Here is a 21509-nt window from a genome sequence, read left to right as displayed (position 1 = left end):
AGGGCAACAAAACCATTCAAAATGTTTATTTCAGTAATGATGCAAACACACATTCATGGCTCTTAGCACTGCCAAAAAGTGACTGACCTACACTCAGTACTTAAGATATCCTGTGTACACATATCAAGAGGACTGAAGATGCTGCTGCTGTGCTAATGTGCTACTCATGCCAAGCTTCCTAGGCACAGTGTTAGACTGAAATAAGGCTCTACTAATATTAAGACTAAAAAGCACTACACCCCAGTACAATATAGTCTATGGTGCATAGTTGTTGCTGGTCATTTCACAATATGTTGCTGCTATCATAGCTTAGCCTTTAATGATGTTCAGATTTCAATTGCTCACACTGAAATTGTGAGTTTTGACGTAACAACAGTTCTATACTATCTATAGCTTTCTCGAGGGAGCGAATGAGAGAAAGGATCTTGCATAGAAGTTAGAGGATACTCAAGGGCTCAGATTTCTTTGCCCTGCTGAACAGATAAAAGTAGGGGAAGAGTTTCCCTGTGAAAGATTCTCTTGTGAAAGAGAAAATGTGCAGCTTCTCATTAATATCGTAGAAAGAGACCCTGCCTTCCTCATAGTCCAAATAAACTCCCACATATTTTGGCCTGGGACACAGGTGGAGTGCAGTGAAGGGTGTACAATGAGCTTGATAATCAAAACCCCTCTTTCCTATGGCAAAGAATCCATTTTCTTTTTTCAGGCTGACCCTCCCTGTTCTGTTCACTGTTTCCTTGGCAACACCAACATCCCAGTTGCTTCTAAGGCCCACTTGGACTTCCCAGTAGTGCCGTCCAGAGGTGAAGCCCTTCTTCCCCAAAATCATGGGAAAGTCAAACCTCTCATCAAAGAAGTCATCAGACGATGATGAACTTGCAGGTCTGTAGCACCTCAAATTCCCAAATTGAGTCACCCTAAGGCCGCAGCCAGCAGTGGCTTGGTCAAAGGTGACTGACTCTGAAAAAAAATAAGTTTAATCAAAGCTGCCATCTTTGGTAATAATATCTGAATTTTGAAAGAAAAGTGAAACAAATGTAGGTATGACCTCACCTTTATATTGTCTCATTTTGGTCAGTTCTGTAAGAAGTGGCAACACAGTTATGGGTCATTCATGATAATAGACATCATAACGAATGAAGCAAATGCAGCATATTTACCCGTGTTTGTCAGAGTTCTCAGTTCTGCTATAAAAGTCTGCACAAGATGAGACATGGCTCTCCTGACTGTCTGCACACACAGGTCTGAGTAAACCCTGGTTTTTGACCAGTCCTTGGCATCTGATATGGTGTCCAGGGCCTTCAGAGTCTGAAATGATTCACAAACACATGATCGTGAGTGGCATACCGCTATATTTATTTTTTTTAAAAACCAACCACTTGCATCCAAGCAGACATTTTTTTGTGTCTTGAAACACAGGCACAAAAAAGCTGAGTTCACATAAGCAGCAGAAGTCGCATTCATGCCAAGAGTTAGAAGTGAAGATCGATAACACTCTCATATCTGTGTAACTATATATATATAATATACTTAGAGCCAGCAGCAAATTAGCTTAGCTTAGCTTAGCATAAAGACTAGAAAGGCTCTGTTTCCAGTCGTGTTGCTGCATCTCTTCCTCTTAAGCTGGAGGAACCAACTGATAAGGAAAAGATGCAAAGGAAAAGAAACTATTTATTTATTTATTTAGCACCTTTTGCATTTAACAGACCCATGTTGTAAACACTGCATCATCTAGCAGCAAACAGTTGTGGCTCATGGGGGGGGGGGTGTTGTCTAACCTGCAGAAGTTGAAGGTGGTCGTCATTTTGTGACAGCTCCTCCAGCTCCGACTGCTTCCTCTGCAGTTCTGTGATTTCCTCGTGCAGCTCTTGAATCACCGTTTTGTCCTTTTCTTGTGATTTCCTGAGCTTTTCCTGTATGTTCGATTTTATTTTGGTATGCATGTCTCGTACTTGATTCATTAGAGCACTGAAGAGCTTTTCACTGGCATCAATCTCTTTCTGTACTTTCTCCTGTAACCATAAATCATGTCATTAGCAAAGATTTATATTAAATGGCAGAATCAGGCACATAATTTTCCTCAGTACTCACTCTGCTCATTTCGGAGGAAGCTGTAAATTCCTGAATCTTTTGCATTCTTTCCTCAATAATCATTTTGATCTTTGCATTTTTGGCCTCAATATTCACCTAAAATGAAGAATTTCAAGGCAACAAACAATATTAAATCAGTCAATCCATCATTCAATGTTCAGTTTATTCTTTTTAGCATTTAACAAAATAAACTAGGATTTAAAAATGAGGTGTCTTACTCTCTGTTGAGCCCCTTCTTCTTCCACAGACACTGTGTCGTGGTCTTTGTGGTCTGTCTCACTGCACAGCAGACAGATGCACACCTGCTCGTCTCGGCAGAAAAGCTCCAGGATCCTCTCATGCTTCTCACACATCCTCTCCTCCAGGTTCTCCACCGGGTCGATCAGCTTGTGTCTGACGAGGGAAGGGACTCTGTGGTGAGGCTCCAGGTGGGCTTCGCAGTATGACGTCAGACACACCAGGCACGACTTCTGGGCCTTGAACTTCAGTTCTGTGCACACATCGCACTTCACCTGCCACGGTGCATCAACGCTTTCAAGCGTCTCCACTTTCCTCCTCTTTATTTGGACTGAAATGTCCTCGATGACCATGTTTGTGGAGATCTCAGGCCTCATGTAGAATCTTTTATTACATGTTGGGCATTGGCATAACTCGCTGTTGTCCCAGTGCTCGCTCAGGCAGGTCTTACAGAAGTTGTGACCACACGGCGTAGTGACTGGGTCGCTGAAGATGTTCAGACAGATCGAACACTGGAAATGATCCTCTGTCAATGAGGCGATGATACTGAATGATGACATTTTGGGATCTCTGTGGAAGAAAATGTGATTTATTGACTTTATATTTTTTTCTAATTCAGGCTTTTTACATCATGTACAGCTGAACTAAACAAGGAAAACAAGTTTCAAAAAGTTATATAAGTTTTTGGAAGTCTATTTTTAGGTTGTTTACAATGTCAATACTGACCCGCCCAATGAGTCACTTTCATGTGAATAAGCTTGCACATCTTAATCCTGCATTCACATTCTTACAGTTCTGTATTTTAAAAGCAAATACAGCAGAAAAACAGCAAAATAAGATGAAGGAATGACTCACCCGACTCTCCGTAGTTCTGTAAATCCCAGACACCAAAGCTGTCTTTCACACGAAGGAACATATGCAGTAATTAAGGCACTGCAAACAATTCGGTGTTCATGTCTCACATGGGAAAGGATACAGACGAGCTGAGAAGTTGGTGCAGCTCCAGTCACTTCAGTGGGTGTGGCCAAGAGCGACATCATTTTCATGAAATGAAACTTAAGTGTATTTCTTTTGTGAAGCCACAAATAGTGACATGTTGGAATATTTGAGAGAACATTTATTGTTGTAAACCATGAACACATTTCTCTTACAGCATACAGCCTTTACAATATCAGTCAAACGTCATTAAAAACCAACATGCAATTATGAAAGTTAAAGTGAAAACTACACTTTATTTTTATTTATTTATTTATTTATTTTTATGTGTCATGCATTTAAAATGATAGTTCATTTTAGGAAGTACACAGTCTTACCAAAAGTTTCATGAGAAGACTAATATGTCTGTAAATATGAAGCTACCACCAGCAGCTGGTTAGCTTAGCTTAGTGTAAAGACTGGAAACAGCTTGGCTGGCTGTGAACACTGATGACAAATTTAGCCTTCCTTTATAGTCCACCAATTAACACATAATAGTTTGTTTAATCCATCCAAAAAACAAAAAAATGTTCTTGTTTCCAGTCTTTATGCTAATAGCTAACCTCCTAGCTTATTTAGCACACAGACATGAGAGTGGTGTAAATCTTTTCATCCAACTCTCAGCAAAAAAAAAAAAAAAAAGGTAGTGAATGTCAACCTATTCCTTAAAATGACTGAATTTGAGAAGTACTGGTTACATTTAGATCGTGTTACATTAGGACAGAGTCAAGCTAGCTGTCTCTCCTCAGACTCGCTAACTGCCTGCTGCTTGGTGCTTCATATTAAACAGACAGACATGACAGTGGTCTTAATCTTCTTATTTAACTCCCAACAAGAAAGCAAACAATACAACACATTTACAATTACATATACAATTAACATATTAGTTGAACTAAATTATACATGTAATAAATATACATAAAACATAAAACACGGGATTTGATTAAAGCAGGTTAGCCTATGACAAAATACAGGCTGTATTCACTTTTCACAAGAGCTTCCCTGTGTTGTTTTTACTGTCAGATATGTCCTTAGTTTTACTTGATCAGGGTTTTCTCATTCACAGGACAGATCATGATGGTATCAGAGGCTTTGTCGCAGCAGTACAGGTAGAAAAACGGCAGAATCTTCCCCGTGAACGTATCTTTGAATGTGTAAATATGAGTCCGAGCTCTCACGTCATAAAATGATACCTGCCCCTCTTCGTAGTCCACATATACGCCCACTCGCTTGGGCTTGGGGTCGAGGGGGAGCAGTAACGGTGGAGATGTTGACGCCCGGTACCCCTGGCCTTTCTTCATGGCCAGAGCCCAGTAGCCTTGAGTGGTGCTCACAGAGATCCTGCCCTTTCTGTTCACAGAAGACCTGGCTACTCCCAGATACCAGTCATCCTTGTCCCCCACCTGGACTTCCCAGTAATGTCTCCCAGAGGTGAAACCGTCACGGCCCAGGACGATGACCACCGTGTCAAAGCGCTCAGGGTGGTCTGGGAGGTCCTGCCACGCTCCCAGGTGTCTCACCTGATGTCTGTCCTGAGAAAGCTGCAGCCACGGGTTGGCTGTGTCAGGGTCCAGAGTGACATCCACTGCAGAAACATGAGACATAACAAAGGATCTATTTTACTGGATACCTTCAAGATGGAAAAATGAAACCAAATCCAAAAAAAAGAAAAAGGTTTACCTGTATATTTCTGAATCCTTTGGATCTCTGTAAAAAACAAAATACATCATTCTCTTAAGATATACTGTGTTCTGCTTCTTCTTCTCTTTGTTTAGAATTAAACTGAACATATCATTGATATACTATAAAATCCTACCGCTCTCAGACAGTTTGTTGATCATTTCATTCAATGTTGCCTCCAGTTTTGCCACAGATCTCCTGATCATACCCACACACATGTCAGTGGGAACACTGGTCTCAGACCAGTCTTTAACAGATGGTGGAGTGCTAAGGGCGGGGAAGCTCTACAGAGAGAAACAGCATAGGAAATTAATTTGAAACAAGTTAGTTAGCAAAACAGCATATTCACAACTTTAATTCAAAATATTATAATTACATGTTATATATATGAAAAAAGTATACGGTGTAAGGTTGTTGCCATCTCTGTTACCATAACTTTGAGTAATAATTATAAGGAATGTTTTTGGATTGAGTCCACTTCAAACAGTTAAACCATTTTTAAAGTTTAAAGGTCCCATACATAACATCACATAGACTTTACGGTGTGTATCTACTTTATAAACAAACAAATCTGTAAGATTATTTCCAGAATGAGTGGCAGCCTTTAATCCACACTGTATTTTTAAATGATGTGTTAAGATTGCAATACTACACAGAACAGGAAGGGGGCACTGTTGTTGCAGCATAATGTAAAAGCAGATGGAGAAGAGCCAGTGGAATTGTAACAAGTTAAAGAGGGTGTCTGGTCTTAGTTAGAGAAGCACTTGCAGAAATGTCACAAATGCAATTAAATAGAGATGCCAAACCTTTCAGAGTAAAACCTTAAATAGCAAATTTGCATTTAACCATAAGGGTATCGCCAAACAAAAAGCCCTCACCTTTAAGAAATTAATGTGGTCGGTCCGAGCCACATTTTCCAGGTCTGTGTTCCTCCTCTTCAGCTCAGAGATTTCCTGCTCCAGTTCAGTGATGAGGCCTCCGGCCCACCTCTCCGTCTGCATCTGCTTCTCCTCGATGGCCAAAACCAGCTCGGCTTGAGTCCTCTGGATGGAGCGCACCAGCTCTGAGAAGACCTGCATGCTTTCCTCGATCTCTCTCTGAGCACTGGCCTGAAAACGCAGACAGAACACACAAATCTGTGTTGAGTAACCGTGTGTCAACGCTATCTGATGATATCAGTTGTTGTGACAAGAGGACTCACTTTGCTGAGCTCTAGAGAGTGTTTAATGTCCTCCATCTTTTTCACTCTGTCCTGGATCATCTGCTGGACGTCTATTTCTGTCCTCTTCAGCTGGGCCTGCACAGCATAATTTCACATAAACACGACTCATGACAGGTATAAACTCAGTAATGCCAAAAGATACTCATCATGATCTTCACTTTAGTCTTGTCATAGTTTTCTTTTGGGACAAGGAAGGCTTTTGAGTTTTTAAGAAAAGACTATATTTAGAAAGACTTGAGGAAGTATTACTGGGGTTGTCCTGAAATGTTTTGCAACTCTGTCTCACCTTTTTCTCCATCCATTCCCTCTCCACCGGGACAGTGTAGTGCGCCCTGTGGTCCGTCTCGGTACAGAGCACGCACACACAAGTCTGATCCTTCTTACAGAACAGCTCCAGGAGACGCTCATGCTTTGGACACATCCTGTCCTCCATGTTAGCAACAGGATCCATTAGCTTGTGCTTGGTGAACCTGGCGGAGTGAGACTTCAGATGCTCCTCACAGTAGGAAGTCAGACACACGAGGCAGGCTTTGACCGCTTTGGGCCTTCCCTCCCCGAGGCAGACATCGCACAGGACATCCTCCTCCCAGGAGGGATGTGGGAGTGAGGAGGAAGGTAGGGTTTGAGGTGAGGGTGGAGGTGAGGTCCGGGGCAGTGGAGGTGGTGGATCCTGAGCGGTGGCTTGGGGGGAGGGCGGAGAGGTTTTGGGTAAGAACACAGGAGGGATTAACGGAGGTAACTCCTCACGTAGTGGCTTCTTCTCTTCTGGCTTTTGCTTTGACTGCTCTTTCTTCCTCCTCTCCTCCACTTGCTTCTCCTTCAGCTCCTCCAGAAGCTGCTGCTTCTGGTCTTTCTCCAAAAGCCTCTCCTCATCCTCCTTTTTCTTTCTCTCCATCGTCCACTTCTTTTCTTTCACCTCTTCCTCCTCTTTGCTCACCTTCCCTTCCACACCTCGAACCCTAATCTCCTTGAACTGCTCTGCGATCTCCCTCAGCACAGTGTTGACGCTAATATCAGGCCTCTTGTGGAAGGACTTCTTACACATGGGACACTGGAACAAAGGGCTGGTTTTCCAGTATCCCAGGATGCAACCCTGGCAGAAGTTGTGTCCGCAGGGGATGGATACGGGGTTGGTGAAGACGTCGAGACAGATGGAGCAGTGCACCTGCTCTTCAGAAAGGTTCCCAGTGGTTGCCATTCCTACACGGCGGAGAGGCAGCGTCATTTTCAGCATAAGCAACCAGCCTTTGAACGGGGCATCAAACCTGCTGTGATATTGAGGTCGCTAGGGTTAGATGATGGATGGACTTTGTTTGGGGTCATTGGCATGCAAATCTCCAGAGCAAAGCATGATGGGATTTCTTTAATGCTTACAAATTCAAGACGAAGATTTTGAAAATATAGGTTGTGTTAATTCAAGGTTTTAAACAACTTTTGTAAATTTTGTAACTTTTTCGAGGTCGACTGATACCAGATTATTTTAAGACGATCCATATTCACAGTTTGAGAGTTTCAAAATTGATGATATAATGATTTATCGACTCATACTCATTTTTTTTCATAAACATATAACTTCATTCAGCTCCTATCTGGTGGATGCATTTTGCAGTAGTGAACCTGTTGAATTACCTCAAACATGTTATTGACATTCGTTTGCTGCAATGTGCTGATACTTATCAGCCATGTTGATACACTCATGATGACCGTGTGTTGTTTCAGACCTTCAATTTTCAACTCCAGTTTCTTTTTAAACAACACAACTCCATCTGTGATTGAAACTATACACACATATATATATATATATGAGGGTTGTTTAATTAGCTTGTACGCTGGCTGCATGTCTGCGAAGCTGTAAGTGCGCGAGTTCAACTTTTAAGGCGAGCAGCTCTCTGCCTGAGGCCTAGGTGTTCACGGCAGACCAGATTAAAATCTTTCCAAAAATAATGGGCTAGCCCGTGATCTGTCTCGCGGTGCTTTCATGTTCTAAACAAGAGTCTGGGTTATTTTAAGATGTAAGCACCTTAAAAAAAAACAAAAAAACAGGAACGTCTTTCCCTAGCATTTATTTGAATCTGTACAACACTGCCTGCAAAAGAGGCCACGGCTCTTAATCAGGTAAACACTATTAAAAAATCCAACAACAACACAACAACAGATATATGCTGGTGCACAGAGAAGCAGATGTGAAAGTAAAGAAATTAAAGTGCAGGACAGGACGTGGAGAGACAGGAAAGACATTGAGATATGGGGACACTCACCAGAGAGCAGCTGCCTGGAGTCTCTGCTGTTCACTGACACATGAGACAGGCTGTAACCGCACTAACACACACACCTCAGACCCAAAATATACCCCCCTCCCTTCCTGTCCTTGTGCCCCACAGATACAAATTTATACTCCCTGGTCCTGGCCCTCAGTGCTCCAGGAGGGATAACTTTAACCCTTCGGAAAAAAACCAGCAGTCCGGCTGGAGTCAGATACAGGGGAGCAACAACATGGTTTCTGTTCACTGTTGAATCAAGTCAGTGTTCATTTTTGTTATGATTTTAATAGTAGTTTTGTTAAAGGCAGAATCTATGATTTGTATCATTTGAAATACTGATAATATTTGGCTTTAATTATGTCATCTCATCTCAAAAAGACAAGTACTTTCTTGTTATCTAATTAATTGTGTCTTACTCATTAATCACCTAACAAAAAAAAAGTGCATTATCAGTATTTTGGCAGCCAGTTAGCATACCTTAGCAAAAGACTGGAAACAGCTAGCCAGGCTCTGTTCAGAGGTAAAGTTCATGCCTACTGTGTAAATCTCTGCAGAAAAAGCTAAAACCTGACTTGTGGTTAGCCATGCTAGCAGTATCTCTCCACTTACAGTTTTTTTTATTGCCTGTAGCATCATAGCGTTTAGCATAGAGAGCGACCCCTACATCGTTACATTAGAGACCCATGCAGATAGGTTGGTGTTGTCTGGACACACAAATCCAGTCTGATCACTTGCAAAGGGGAACTGTAAAGATAATTCTCAGAGGGATTATCTCTTTCACATTACACTTTGTTATTTGATCCATTACTAATATATAAACATTGATTAATGCAGCTTTAAGGATAACAGCTGATGGCCGGATGAGAACGAGATAAACAACAAATCCTCATTAGTTGAAAAAATAAATTAAATTATGTAATTGCGACTAATCATCTTTATTGGAAAAGTTCTGAAAGAAGATACAAAAGCAAATATTTCATACAATAAAAATACAGCATAAAATAGTTTCATGGTCCTTGAAACAATCTGAGGTCCACGTTGTGTTTTAAAAAATCGACAATGGAAACAACGTCATAGTCAATGGTGCAAAAAAATTCTCATTTGGTTCCCCAGGTAAACCTAAACCTCGACATTACATTTACATCTATGAACATCATTGTTTTAATCTGTGAAGTCTCCAAAGCCTGATAGTTACAGCTCAACAAAGACTTGGACAGAAAACAAAGTGCCAAATATACAGCATCACTCAAACGTATCTCCTTTACACGTCCAACTGAACCAGGGCTGCACAAAGTAACAGCTACAGGTCAGATTTAGCCTTTGCAATCTTTTATTCTAGTCCTTCAGGTTTTCACATCCTAAAATCCATTTTTATTTCATATACAAGTTGAGACCTATACAATATGACGTAACTATTTGCAACTAAAATAACCAAACTGTCAATATATTTCTTTGTAATATGTAGTCAGGCAATAAAGTACCATCCATGTTTCATTTCAGTTTCCTTTGACTGAACCCTGGTAACAGAATGCTTGCTTTAATCTTATCGATTTGAAACAGTCACTCTGTGGGTCAGACACCAGATCCGTATGACCCCATATGATGAGAAAGTGTTGTAGTGAGTAGTGTTGCAATGCAAATTCCTTTTTTATTTCAAGTTGTTTGAAGTAAAGTGCTATGCAAACAAGTAAAACTGTCTGGCTTATTTATAAAAACCTGTATTTTTAGGTGGAGGGAAGAATTATCTGCAAAAAAGTATCTACACTGTGCACCAAACCTACTGCTGACTGAGTGTCTCAGGTGTGTTTAACAGAGGTTATGACGAGAGGAGAAGCGTTCTTGCCCTCCTGGGTGAGACAGGGGCTGAAGATTGGGTACAGGCTCTCGGTGAAGTTATCAACAAAAGTATAGAGATGTATACGTGCCTTCACATCATAGAAAGAAATCTGACCTCCGTCATAATCCAGGAAGATTCCCATTTTACTGGGTTGGGATGGCAGCATAAGAGGCAGGCGGGACGACGCCAGAGCCTTCACCTCCCCGTTCTTCAGCCACAGACACCAGTATCCCCCCTCGGGGTTCAGCTTGATCTCGCCCTTGCGGCGGGCTGATGCACGGACGACGCCGAGGGTCCAGGCCGTCTTGCGCCCCACATCCACCTCCCAGTAGTGACACCCGGAGCTGAGACCCTCTCGGCCCAGGACGAAGAGGGCCGGGCTGAAGCGTTTTGGACCATCAGAGTGGGGGGTCTTACGCTCTTCATACCTCACCTGACGGCCGTCCTCGGACACGGCCAGGTTCCTCTGGGCTGTGCCGGGGTCCAAAATCACCTCACCTGGTCAGAACACAGCAGAGTTCCCTTTACTCTGTTATGATAATCTTACCATCACAATAATGAATTTCCTTCGCCTGAATACATCTGCTTGTTAAACTAGGGAAGGAAACAGTGGAAGACCATTTATCAAGACCATCAAAAATGTCTCAGTTCACCCTTTAATTTTCTCTAAGCTCGTTTTACTGAACTTCACCCTAAACAAAGTTGCAGTGGTGTAGGAATTTAAATCCTTTACTTAATTAAAAATAGCAATATAATTTAAAACACCAATTTTACTTTTATTTTTTTTAAAGTATATTTTTTTGGGCTTTTTATGCCTTTATTTGATAGTATAGTGGAGAGAGACAGGAAACGGGGAGGCAGAGAGGGGGAATGCTGTCCGATGCGGGATTCGAACCGGGGCCAACTGCAGCGAGGACTGTAGCCTCTACACCAATTTTACTTTTAAATCACACAAGTATTATCAGAAAAATGTATTCCGCGAACCAAAGGCAAAGACACAATATTTTGGAGGGACTTTGTTTTATATATATATATATATATATTATAGTACTGTTTTTATTACTATTCATGTGTTAAAATGTGAGCAGAAAGTACCTGAAAACTAAACTCAAGTACAGTGAAATGTATACGTTCAAAGTGTCTGTGTGCCCCTGGATTCAGCTCGTCTGTGCAGTGAAGAAATGGCACCATCTTGTGGATAATTTGAAGAACTGAACCTTATGTTAACGCTTTGGTTAAAGACTGCCAGAAACCTCTGCTCGCTCCTCTAAAATCTCCTTTAAGAAGAGTCCCTGCCCTCAAAAAGCATAACTGCAAACCATCAATATCACAGCTAACAATTTAAAGCTTTACTCACTTGAATAGTTCTGCACCTTCCGCAGTTCTGGGAGAGAGAAACAGAGACAGAAAGAGAGGGAGAGACCATGTCAGCAAGTCATTCAGCTGAAGAGTCAAAGTCAAAGCAGATGGCACGTGTGGGTGGTAAACATGTAGATCTAATCTGGAACTGTAAATGCTTCGAGACATGTGGCGCTGTCAGTCAGCTCTCTGCTGCTGCCTCTCCGTCGCTTCCAAGTGGATGAACTGTGGCATCAACACTATCTCCATCTGCCCAGCCATCTTGTATGTGTGAAAGTGTGAGTGTGGTGGGCTGCTTGGTGCAATGATGAGTCACTTTTCTATTTCAAAGCGTACAGTGTCCTGCAGATCCCCGGATTTGGATTTAGCACAGGAAGTGTGGTTGGCATTGGAGGAGAGAGGATGGATTTTACTGTAACTCTGCATTGATGATTCATGTACAATATAAAATACTGTATATATCACTATATTGAGTATTTTTGAGAAAATGTTGCCCTTGTTACACATTAAATAAGAAGTTTACACATTTTTAAAGGCAAAGCTGTTTTCATTAGTTGTTTCTGAGTTATCATACAGGCGATGGACAAAATAACAGGAACAACATCACTATGCAAACCGGCACATTAACCCTTTCACACCCATAGCTGATGGTATTGTTGAATGTGGCTGCATTACTACAAGGTGTTTCTGTTCATTTGTGCAGCCCCTGTGTATCACACATGTATCATACATGAGATGTCCCGCTGTCCTTGTAGCATACGGTATCAGTTTGTGTTGGAAAGCTGCACATTGTCATCAAACACACAGTGAATCTTTTTTTAAAAATCTGTGTGTCTTTTACAAGTCGTCGTGTTTTATCATAACACAGTGAGAAACTGGCTTTGGCAGGCTGCCCGTACCTTTCCCGTACAGTCTTTTAAGCTCCTCCTGGAACTTGTCCATGAGGCCGCTGACGGAGGAGCGGACGGTTCCCAGGTAGAGGTCAGTGTTGATGCTGACCGCCGACCAATCAGTGGGCTCGAGTGGGGGTGGCAACGTCGCCAGATTCTACAGGAAGTGGGAGAGCAAGGTATGATGAAATGAATATTTAATGACCCCTCAGGGAAAAGAAAGCCTTTGCAGAGAAAAGAGCACACTAAATATGAGGCAGGCGAGGAACTCTGAACAGAAAAAAACTAATCTCACAATGTTCTGCGCCATCGAATCCAGATTTATGAAATGAAACTCTTTAAATCTAATCTAATTTAACTCTAGTAATGCAAATGTCCACTCAGAGCACTCTGCACATTGTCAGTCTGGCAGTAAAATCAAAGAACAGTCAGTGCAGGATTTTGTCCAAATAAGCAGAAACATACCAGGACAGTTAAAGATGCAGGACAGTGAATGTGTCTATCAGCATATTCTCAACTTAGTTCTTCCAAACACTGTGTTCGAGGCCTGTGCTTCTCCTCGTCCTGTCTGCAAAGATTCTAAACCTCAAAGACTTTCTTTCATGTGAGAGAGAATCAACATTTTATTTACATAAGCAGTCCAGGATAAATGCACAAGGGGGGACTTCCGTAACAGCTGGCTCTGTTCATAGAGACTTTGATGTTGTGTCACAAATATCCGAGCAGCTACAGCTGGTGCAGCCACAGAGGTCCACTGGAGCACTGGCTGTGCAATGATGAATAAATACGGTGTATAGTTTCTGAGTGGGATATTTTTTTTAAATGATATTTTTTCAGCCTGATAAATAATATTACAATACCATTAAGGTAGATATCTTACAGGCTGCCAGTGCTGTATGTATAACACAGCAGCTTACACGGTTGTGTGTTAGCCTCTTAACAAATTCAGGCCCTTGCTCTGTCCCAAATGCATACTAATTTTGTTTTGAGTATGTAGGCTACACACTGGAAAATGACTAATGAGGTAATGCCAGCATGCATCTTTAAAATTCTGTTTGAGTATGGTTATGATTGGAAATATTCATCATCTTAGAAATGGAAGAACTTGAAGAGCTACACTGGAAAGAGGGTGTCGTAAATACGGCTCTGGTAACAGCTTAGTGACCACTTTTGTTACGTCTCTTGAAAGCTGGTATCACCTGAAGGAAGACCACTTTGTCCTGGGTCTGTGCGAAGGCTTCCAGCTCGTTGCTCCTCCTCCTCAGTTGGCTCAGTTCGTTCTCCAGACCTCGAGCCAGCTCCTGAGCGTGACGCTCCGCATCACGTTGCCGCGTGGCGATCAGCTCCACCAGCTCCGCCTGACTCTGCTCCACCAGGCGCTGCAGCTCGGCGTACACCTGCCAGCTGTCCTCCAACTCCTTCTGGGCGCTGACCTACGACATGGGGTAGAGGATAAGGTGAACACGTAACGTTTGGACCGTAAGGCTGTTAGAGCCGCTGTTTGTCAAGTGAAAGTTCAAGAAAGTTTTAAGTAGGAAAAATAGGAAATTAACCACATTTTGCTTGATCACTTTCTATTTGGTAAACAACTGCTGGTGGGAAGTACAACAAAGCCTGTGAAAACAGTTATGTAATGTCTTCTGTCTGTTTTTTTTTTTAAGTCTGAGAAAAATAACCCTGATGATGTCACTGTGATGTCATCAGGGTTATCTCTGTTTGGCCGTGAGAGATTGCACATTTACAACAGAAAGTCTGCGCTACAAACTTGAGGCATTTACCGGGCAGGCAGGGTCTAATGAAAAGATTTTATTAGCTGCATTATGGGAAATGTAGGATCCAGCATTTTGCAGAGCTTAATCTATAGCAAAGACTTAAAGCCTCTACTGCTTCTAGTCTGTCTCTTGTCTAATCAATCTGCAGCATGCTCACACACACACACACACAGCAATATATGCACATGAGGCAAGTTGTTTGTACAGTACACACACACACACACACACACACACGCACACACACACACACACACACACACACACGGATGTGGACATTGTGTTATTCAACCCTCGGGTAACTTAACACTCGTTGTATTTGTAAAAGTAGATAAAAATGTCACCAAGCAGGAAACCGAGAGCAGCACTGAGCCTGTGAAATGTTGTTAATCTAAAAGCTTTTGACTTTGTTCATTTATTATTTGACAAATTATGTACATACTATACATTTTACTTTTAGCCTGTTTTATCTCAAGACTTTAACACACTCATATTACTCATTGGATTGTTGCGGAAAATCTTTCAAAACCTCAATAAGATTTAAATCATTTTACAGCTGCAACTAGATCCCTTTCATTTACATGAACAAAAGCAGCGTAATCCTCTGTGTTTTGATCTCTCACGCTTAATATAGGTTTGACTGTAATGAAGCCGTAGGTAAAAACAGGGTGTGGGAAACTGCTGGTAAATGCTACACTGGTCACACCGGTTGAACAGCCTCAGACGTGGATCTGAGCAGGAGAAAAACTTCCCCAGAGCGTGAGAGGTATGACAAAGATGCAGGCAAAGTCCTGCCACAATGTGGTTTAGATTCTCAAAGTGAATTAGCAGCAGGGTGGGAGGCTGGACTATCTAAGTGAAATTGTAATTGAAAGATCATCCCATCACAACTGAGGAGTGTCCTGCAGTGTCCTCCTCTCCACGTGCTGCTCAGCAACACCCTGCGCAGGTTTTGTGAGCCTCACTGGATCAGAGAGCTGCTTGAAGTGTAAATAAAGCTTTTGAGCTTCAGTGCAGGAGAAGCACCACATTAGAGTAGACTGGACAAATATTTAACATGCAGTACACAAGCGAAATAACAACAGCAACATGATGGACGACTTTAACATGGAACAAGGCATAAAGACTGAATTTACTCTAAACTAGAAGACGGATAATAAACTTTGCATATACGAAAATGAATCTTAATGAGATCAATCTTAAAATCAAACTCCTGCTATAGCTCCTGATCAAACAGGAACTGTAGGTGCTGTGAAACCTGCAGGTGTTTACACTGGACTAGTATTTCAAAGAGTTGAAAATTGACACTAACACTTTCAAACATGCTGTGTTTTTTTTTCTCCCAGTTGCCAGGGCTCTAATACACAGGTAAGACTCACAGGTGAGATGTTGGTTCCTCTCCTCTACCCGCTGTTCAGCCTTCAGCCGTCTTACCTTGATGACCTTGATGGATTGTTTGATCTCCTCCAGTTTCTTGGCTCTCTCCTTGATCAAATGTTTCAGCTCCGACCTCTTCTTTCCCAGATTACTCTGAAAAAGCAAAATCAGGATTGTGGATTAATAAAAATCAATGTGGACTCAGCTTTATACCATGAAAACTGTCAGGGAGGTCTCATCGGGTACTTTTAAGGCCAAATAGAAAATCTAAACCTTCTACAAATACAGTGCAAACTCAGCTAAATGTCAAATATTCCTGCTCACCATCTTCTTCTTCCACTCATGGTCAGTGGTGACGATGTCGTGGGATCTGTGCGAGACCTCGGCGCAGGTCGAGCAGATGCAGGTGTGGTCGGTGCGGCAGTAGGCCTCCAGAAGACGTTCGTGTCTCTTGCAGATCTTCTCCTCCAGGTGGAAAGTGGGTTCGATCAGACGGTGAGATATCAAAGACTTCACCTGCATGAAGGGACAGAGCCATGGATTTGAATGGGCAAATGTAAGCATAACAAACCCGGGGCTGTGGTTTGCCTCCACAAGACTTTATCCACGAGTAACCATGAGCACTGCTGAGTGAACACACGCTTTTATGTGCATTGTGTGTGTGGATAACTTCCATTTTAGTAGGTTCATCACTATAACTCATGATGGAGAGAAAGGTATAATTCACTCTGACAAAATATTTTAAATAGTTTACGATTATGCAGTATCTGATAATATATGGGAGCCAGAAAAGCCCATAAACATTTGAATTTGTGAGCAACTGCATAACTAATTATGAAATTCCACCACTAATTATTAATCATTTAAGTGGTTTAAATTCCTCTTTTTTTAATTTTGGGACTGATTCCATTGAGGCTTAATTGCTTGCCAGATGTTCATGTTTAAATTCTTAATTTGATGTCTGAATTTCACTAATCAAGTCTGAGCAACCAACTGAATTTAGGCAACTTCAGTTTTTCTCTTTTTCAGAGAGGAATTCAGGCCATATGAATTCAGATGTATGTTTTTCGTATCAACATAATTCAATGCAATACATTCGGTAGCATTTCTGAATTTCAGCTTTTCAGTAGGAACATTAAATATTCAGTGGTGACTGAATCTTACACTTGGGTAAACAGTATGAATCAAATCCTTTGTTTCCTTCCTTATAATACTAAAAAAATACCAACGAACAATATATTACACTAAATTAGAGGGCAAATTTTAAATCTGTACTTGTGTTAGTGTATAAATAGGCTCAAATAGGATCAAATACATTAACAAGGTAGTGATTAAGTAGAAAAATTGAACAATGTAAGACATAATAAAAAGAGAAGGAGTCCCAGGAAGGAAAAAATGTAGTTATTACTTTGCAGAAACCCTAAAAACCAAAACAAGTAACAAACTGACCTTTTTATGATGTCTTAGATGAGCCTCACAGAATGACCCCGGGCAGTTCACACAAGACTTGAGCGCCTTTAACTTCCTCCCAATACAGGCATCACAGGGAACCTCCCCAGCCCGGGCGAACTCTCCAGTATCGGGCCCTGGCGAGCCACTGTGGCCTGTATCTGAGCTCAGATTCAGCGTAGATCCCCGTGAGATGGCCCCTCCGTCCACAGCAGCCCCCCCAGCCATCATCAGCCCCTGAAACTGGGTAGATATTTCAGCCAGGACCCTATTGACACTCATCTCTGGTTTTTTGGAGTAGCTCTTCTTGCACATGGGGCAGGAGAACTTCTTGCTGTGGTTCCAGTAGCCCTGCAGACAGGCCTTGCAGAAGCTGTGACCGCAGGGCGTGGACACGGGCTCCACGAACACCTCCAGACAGATGGAGCAGCTGAACTGGTCCTCAGAGAGGACCCGGCCTCTCGGAGAGCTAATGCCTGGAAGACGGGGAGAAATGATACAGACTAGATACACAAGTCTTCAGCTTCATCGCCAGATTGACAAATTACTGCATCTAGAAATCCTGAATCACAGACTCGTGGAGTTGTTTGGCCTCCAACATGGGCACGACTCATCCAAGAGGGTCGTTAACACCTTTTATTTTATGTATGAGTCACCGAGGCAGTCGTGTCAGAGTCGTTGGAAATTAATATGACTTGTAAAGGTGTAAATTACTTCCTTTTTTTTTGGGTGTGCACAAACTGACAGTAATTTAGTCTGCATGTGCTGACATTAGATGAGAGCCTTGTGAGGTTAACCACAACAGTGGCATGCTGTACCATTTTTTAAATAGATGAATCAACCCAGTGATGGACACACCCTCCAAAGATGCTTGAGTGGCGCAGGTTTGATACCAGTGAGAAGGTTGCTGAGGAAATGTGGTGTTTTTTCTGTGTTAAGTCAAACCCCCGTCTGATTACAGGGTCAGAGGTCAGTGTGCACACGGCTTTAATCTGCCATTGCTCCTTTGGCATTTGAAATGGGTCATAAAGAGTCACAGAGGAGGAGGAGAAACAAAGTGAATAGTGAAATTAGGTTTTTCAGTTTTTTTTTCTGCCCTGAAAATTGTTATATGACGACCTGTAAAGACATCTCAAATATATTAGGTAAATTTACCAATTTCTTATCTTTTTTTTATTTTTTTTTTAATATAAACGTGGTTATTTGGATGCTATTATTAAAACACAGAGCATATTATAAACATTAGTGGTATTTTAACTGTTGTGTCTTAAGTAACTCACAAAATAGATGCTTGTTGATAAAGAGCTGTTGCAGTGAAGCGAGCAAAGATGGGTGACTATCATTTAAAATCTTACACTGCACTCAGGGAGGTGATACACAGTTTAAGTGTGAACAGAAACAGCACTAAGACACCTTGCTGATGAAGGATGGGGGAAGCCGTTATTACATTCACGCTTCCGCACGTGATCAGGGAGAAGCAGACAAGACGGGGTACGCGATGATAAAACAACGTTGTCATCCCAAATTAAAAAAAAGGTTCGTCAAATATTCGACAGCAGAGAACACAGAGCTTTTCCCACACAGGCAGGAAGTGTCTTTATCTTTGACAGCGTCAGTGTGTCCGGTGGTGGGTGAGAAACCATCTAAGGAATGCAGAAACTCAGGACCTTCTACCTTCACAGCACCTGCCTCAGGTTTAAAAGAAAACACAACCCAAACTGGAAAGTTATACTTGTACCAGCAACAACAAACAATCACTGATCAAATGTAATTAAATATGCAGAGATTGATGTAGATTATTAGATTGGTATAATGTAAAAGCCACTGAGAACTGAATGAGACAAAATATAAACAGCCACTTTGGCATCATTCCATGAGTTACATAACATGAGCAGCTGTTTAAGAAATATCAGCTACTCCAATCCAAACGCGTAAATGCTCGCAGTTGTAACTTTTCATACTTTGTCCAACTTCCGTTCACACTGTCTTTTTGTAACTATTCTACCTTCATATGTGGAACAAGCTCAACATACTTGACAAAACAGTCACGAAACTCAAAGTGTCCTACAGTGAAAAGAAGAAGTGATCACGACTAAAACCGAGGAAAAGAAAGTAGAAACTTACTCTGCATGTTTTGCTCTGACGTGGAGCGGTGCAGTCCTTCACTTCATGTACTTTGCTATGAATCACACGCCGACAGGTGCTCAGGTAGTCTTCCTGGAACTTCAAAAGGCCCTCCCACTCTCGGTGTGACACACCCAAACTTCCACACATGCCCTCCTGTTGTTATCACTCTCTGCTTACTCTGGTTCTGCGGTGTAGATATGCAAAGCCCCAAACTGAAGGACGTGTTGTGCTTTCTCTGTTTGGAAAGGTCTTTCCCTGAAAAGACACTTAAACAACTAAATTAATGTTGGCAAAGGCAAAAGAAAGAAGAAAACGTGTGAACTGATTTCTCATTAAAAAAAAAGGCAAATAAGAAAAACAATACAAAGAACATACATAAAAATTTTAAACAACTCTAACTACATCTATGTGAGATTTATCAGTTTTAGATTAAGTAACTTTTAAAAAAAATTAAAACTCAAGGCTGATGTGCCTTTTATTGTAGATCAAAGTTGTTTTGAAGTAGATTTTCCTGTAATTTTTTAATTCAAAGTCTGACGAAGACAAACTAGAAAAACTCAAGACAGAAAATATATTCTAAATTGTTCAGTAATTCACTATATCTTTACTTTACGCTGTATGTTCTAACAGTGCCACAAATGGAGAGCGATGATACTGTATGTTCATACATACAATGAATGCTTTTATCCTGTAATCCTTCTTCTTATGGATAAATCATTATTACGTCTATTTCAGATTATATATTAATAAGTGTGATTTCTGTAATGTTGACCTTCTCTTAGGTTGATAAATATATATCAGTTTTTCATTTTGTGATCTCTACAGTTATAATTCTAAGAGGAGCCACCTCCCCGTTTTCTGTTGCCAAACACGGATCAAATACAGGGTGAGTCCTGGTCTGTAAAGTTGCATTTTGTGAAGGTGAAGATGTGAGTCTTGGTCTCTAACTGGCTCTCCTCGTAATCCACAAATACCCCCACCCTCTGGGGAGGAGGAGACAACATTAAAGGGAATGGATTTTGTGTTCCCACCTTCAGAAACGATAAGCCAGGGCCCTGCAGTGCCAGGGTCGATGATGATGTCCTCTGTTAGAAGAGATGGGATGTGTGAGAATTAAATACTTCTCTCACTCTTTCTCTCTCTCTTCACACACACACACTCACACACATATATATATATATATATATATATATATATATATATATATATATATATATATATATATATAATATATATATATATATATATATATATATATATATATATATATATATATATATATATATATATAAAACCACGGGCTAAAAGGAAATTGCATTTTCAGTTGAATCTGAATAAAAAAAGAACACGGAAACAGCCGACTTAGAAGTTGGAAATGCTTAGTAAGGAATGACAAACCTGCAAATCGCTGCACTTTCTCAAGCTCTACAAGGACAGACTGAACATAATTACCAAAGAGATAAATGATGCAGTTGACGTCTTCAATGATAAACGACAGAGCGGTTAAATGATTAGAAATAGCTCTATTTATCAAATCACCTGCAGTGTTGAAATCATCTTTGCTGACATCATAGTTTATCACCCTTTGTATGCATTTTCATCCATTTTTATCACCAATCAGACTGTCAGTGACACAGGGTCAGAAATATTGAGTAATGTTTTCCTTTATTCATTAATCTCTTCAGTACTTTTAACCCCCCTCCCTTTTTTTTTTTTTTTTTTAAGCAAACCCAGCATGCACTTGGAAAAAGGAAGGGAAAGACTGAACAACAAAGAGCCAACACAATCAATCTCATGTTCGGCCAGTTTCACATGGACAATTCATCTGACTTTCATGTATTTGCAGGGAACATCAGTGATTGCCGGTATGACTTTGTGTCACACTTACCATCGGAGGCCTGCAGCAATTTCCAGGCTGATTAAAACTCCTGCATTAGGTTCTGTAAAAGAGATTTTAAACATTAATGTAGCAGCAAACCATTTTATAAGTAAAAAATACAGTAGAGTGGTCTGGCAGTGTGTACATGTTAGTGCATGCCGGTCCCTCCAGTTAAACCATCGGCCCATAAACACCCAGGAACAGCCTACAGGTGTCATGGCACCACCTGTGTGCAGTGTTCAGGTGAAACAAACCTACCAGAATTTCCGGCCTCCCATGAAGAAAGAGACAAGACCACAGGACAGGTGGACTTGCTGTGGGGACTGGCCCGCCAAAACATCCATAAAGTTTTTAAC

The 21509-nt window shown here is 41.3% G+C and overlaps 3 protein-coding genes across 4 annotated transcripts; all 3 read right to left on the bottom strand.

Annotated features, from left to right (window-relative positions):
• Positions 1-11: 11 nt before the first annotated feature.
• On the bottom strand, positions 12-3276 carry LOC130164237 (E3 ubiquitin-protein ligase TRIM39-like). Its single transcript, XM_056368837.1, has 7 exons — positions 3184-3276; positions 2310-2898; positions 2092-2187; positions 1779-2012; positions 1161-1308; positions 1054-1080; positions 12-960 (listed from the first exon to the last, which is right to left on the bottom strand). The coding sequence occupies exons 2-7, from the start codon at positions 2886-2888 to the stop codon at positions 437-439; spliced, it is 1608 nt and encodes a 535-aa protein (XP_056224812.1). The 5' UTR covers positions 2889-2898; positions 3184-3276; the 3' UTR covers positions 12-436.
• A 154-nt stretch (positions 3277-3430) lies between these two features.
• Positions 3431-8508, bottom strand: si:dkey-46i9.6 (nuclear factor 7, ovary). Of its 2 annotated transcripts, none has more exons than XM_056368833.1 (7): positions 8464-8508; positions 6492-7405; positions 6185-6280; positions 5862-6092; positions 5120-5267; positions 4984-5010; positions 3431-4888 (listed from the first exon to the last, which is right to left on the bottom strand). In XM_056368833.1, exons 2-7 carry the CDS (start codon positions 7401-7403, stop codon positions 4341-4343), a joined length of 1962 nt encoding a protein of 653 aa, XP_056224808.1. In that variant the 5' UTR covers positions 7404-7405; positions 8464-8508; the 3' UTR covers positions 3431-4340. The 2 variants fall into 2 exon arrangements, with proteins under 2 accessions (XP_056224808.1, XP_056224807.1); XM_056368832.1 differs by having other exon boundaries at positions 6492-7473; positions 8464-8507.
• Positions 8509-9370: 862 nt separating this feature from the next.
• Positions 9371-19606, bottom strand: btr12 (bloodthirsty-related gene family, member 12). The gene is made up of 8 exons (XM_056368834.1): positions 19272-19606; positions 17148-17623; positions 16023-16214; positions 15756-15851; positions 13752-13985; positions 12562-12709; positions 11661-11687; positions 9371-10801 (listed from the first exon to the last, which is right to left on the bottom strand). The coding sequence occupies exons 1-8, from the start codon at positions 19276-19278 to the stop codon at positions 10263-10265; spliced, it is 1719 nt and encodes a 572-aa protein (XP_056224809.1). The 5' UTR covers positions 19279-19606; the 3' UTR covers positions 9371-10262.
• Positions 19607-21509: the final 1903 nt, after the last annotated feature.

This window comes from Seriola aureovittata, chromosome 23 (assembly GCF_021018895.1).
Source record: "Seriola aureovittata isolate HTS-2021-v1 ecotype China chromosome 23, ASM2101889v1, whole genome shotgun sequence".
In the NCBI taxonomy this organism is placed as follows: Eukaryota; Metazoa; Chordata; class Actinopteri; order Carangiformes; family Carangidae; genus Seriola; species Seriola aureovittata.
This window is presented reverse-complemented; position numbering and strand designations above follow the sequence as displayed.

Coding starts and splice junctions, on each gene's coding strand:
- LOC130164237 (XM_056368837.1), bottom strand. CDS start 2,888: ATGTCATCATTCAGTATCATCGCCTCATTGACAGAGGATCATTTCCAG. Junction 2,188..2,309: donor AAGAAGGGGCTCAACAGAGA/GTAAGACACCTC, acceptor TCTTCATTTTAG/GTGAATATTGAGGCCAAAAA. Junction 2,013..2,091: donor CTTCCTCCGAAATGAGCAGA/GTGAGTACTGAG, acceptor TTATGGTTACAG/GAGAAAGTACAGAAAGAGAT.
- si:dkey-46i9.6 (XM_056368832.1), bottom strand. CDS start 7,439: ATGCTGAAAATGACGCTGCCTCTCCGCCGTGTAGGAATGGCAACCACT. Junction 6,093..6,184: donor ACTCTCTAGAGCTCAGCAAA/GTGAGTCCTCTT, acceptor CTGCGTTTTCAG/GCCAGTGCTCAGAGAGAGAT. Junction 5,268..5,861: donor ACCACATTAATTTCTTAAAG/GTGAGGGCTTTT, acceptor TTCTCTCTGTAG/AGCTTCCCCGCCCTTAGCAC.
- btr12 (XM_056368834.1), bottom strand. Junction 11,688..12,561: donor TAAAAGACTGTACGGGAAAG/GTACGGGCAGCC, acceptor TCTCTCTCCCAG/AACTGCGGAAGGTGCAGAAC. Junction 10,802..11,660: donor GAAGGTGCAGAACTATTCAA/GTGAGTAAAGCT, acceptor TGTTCTGACCAG/GTGAGGTGATTTTGGACCCC.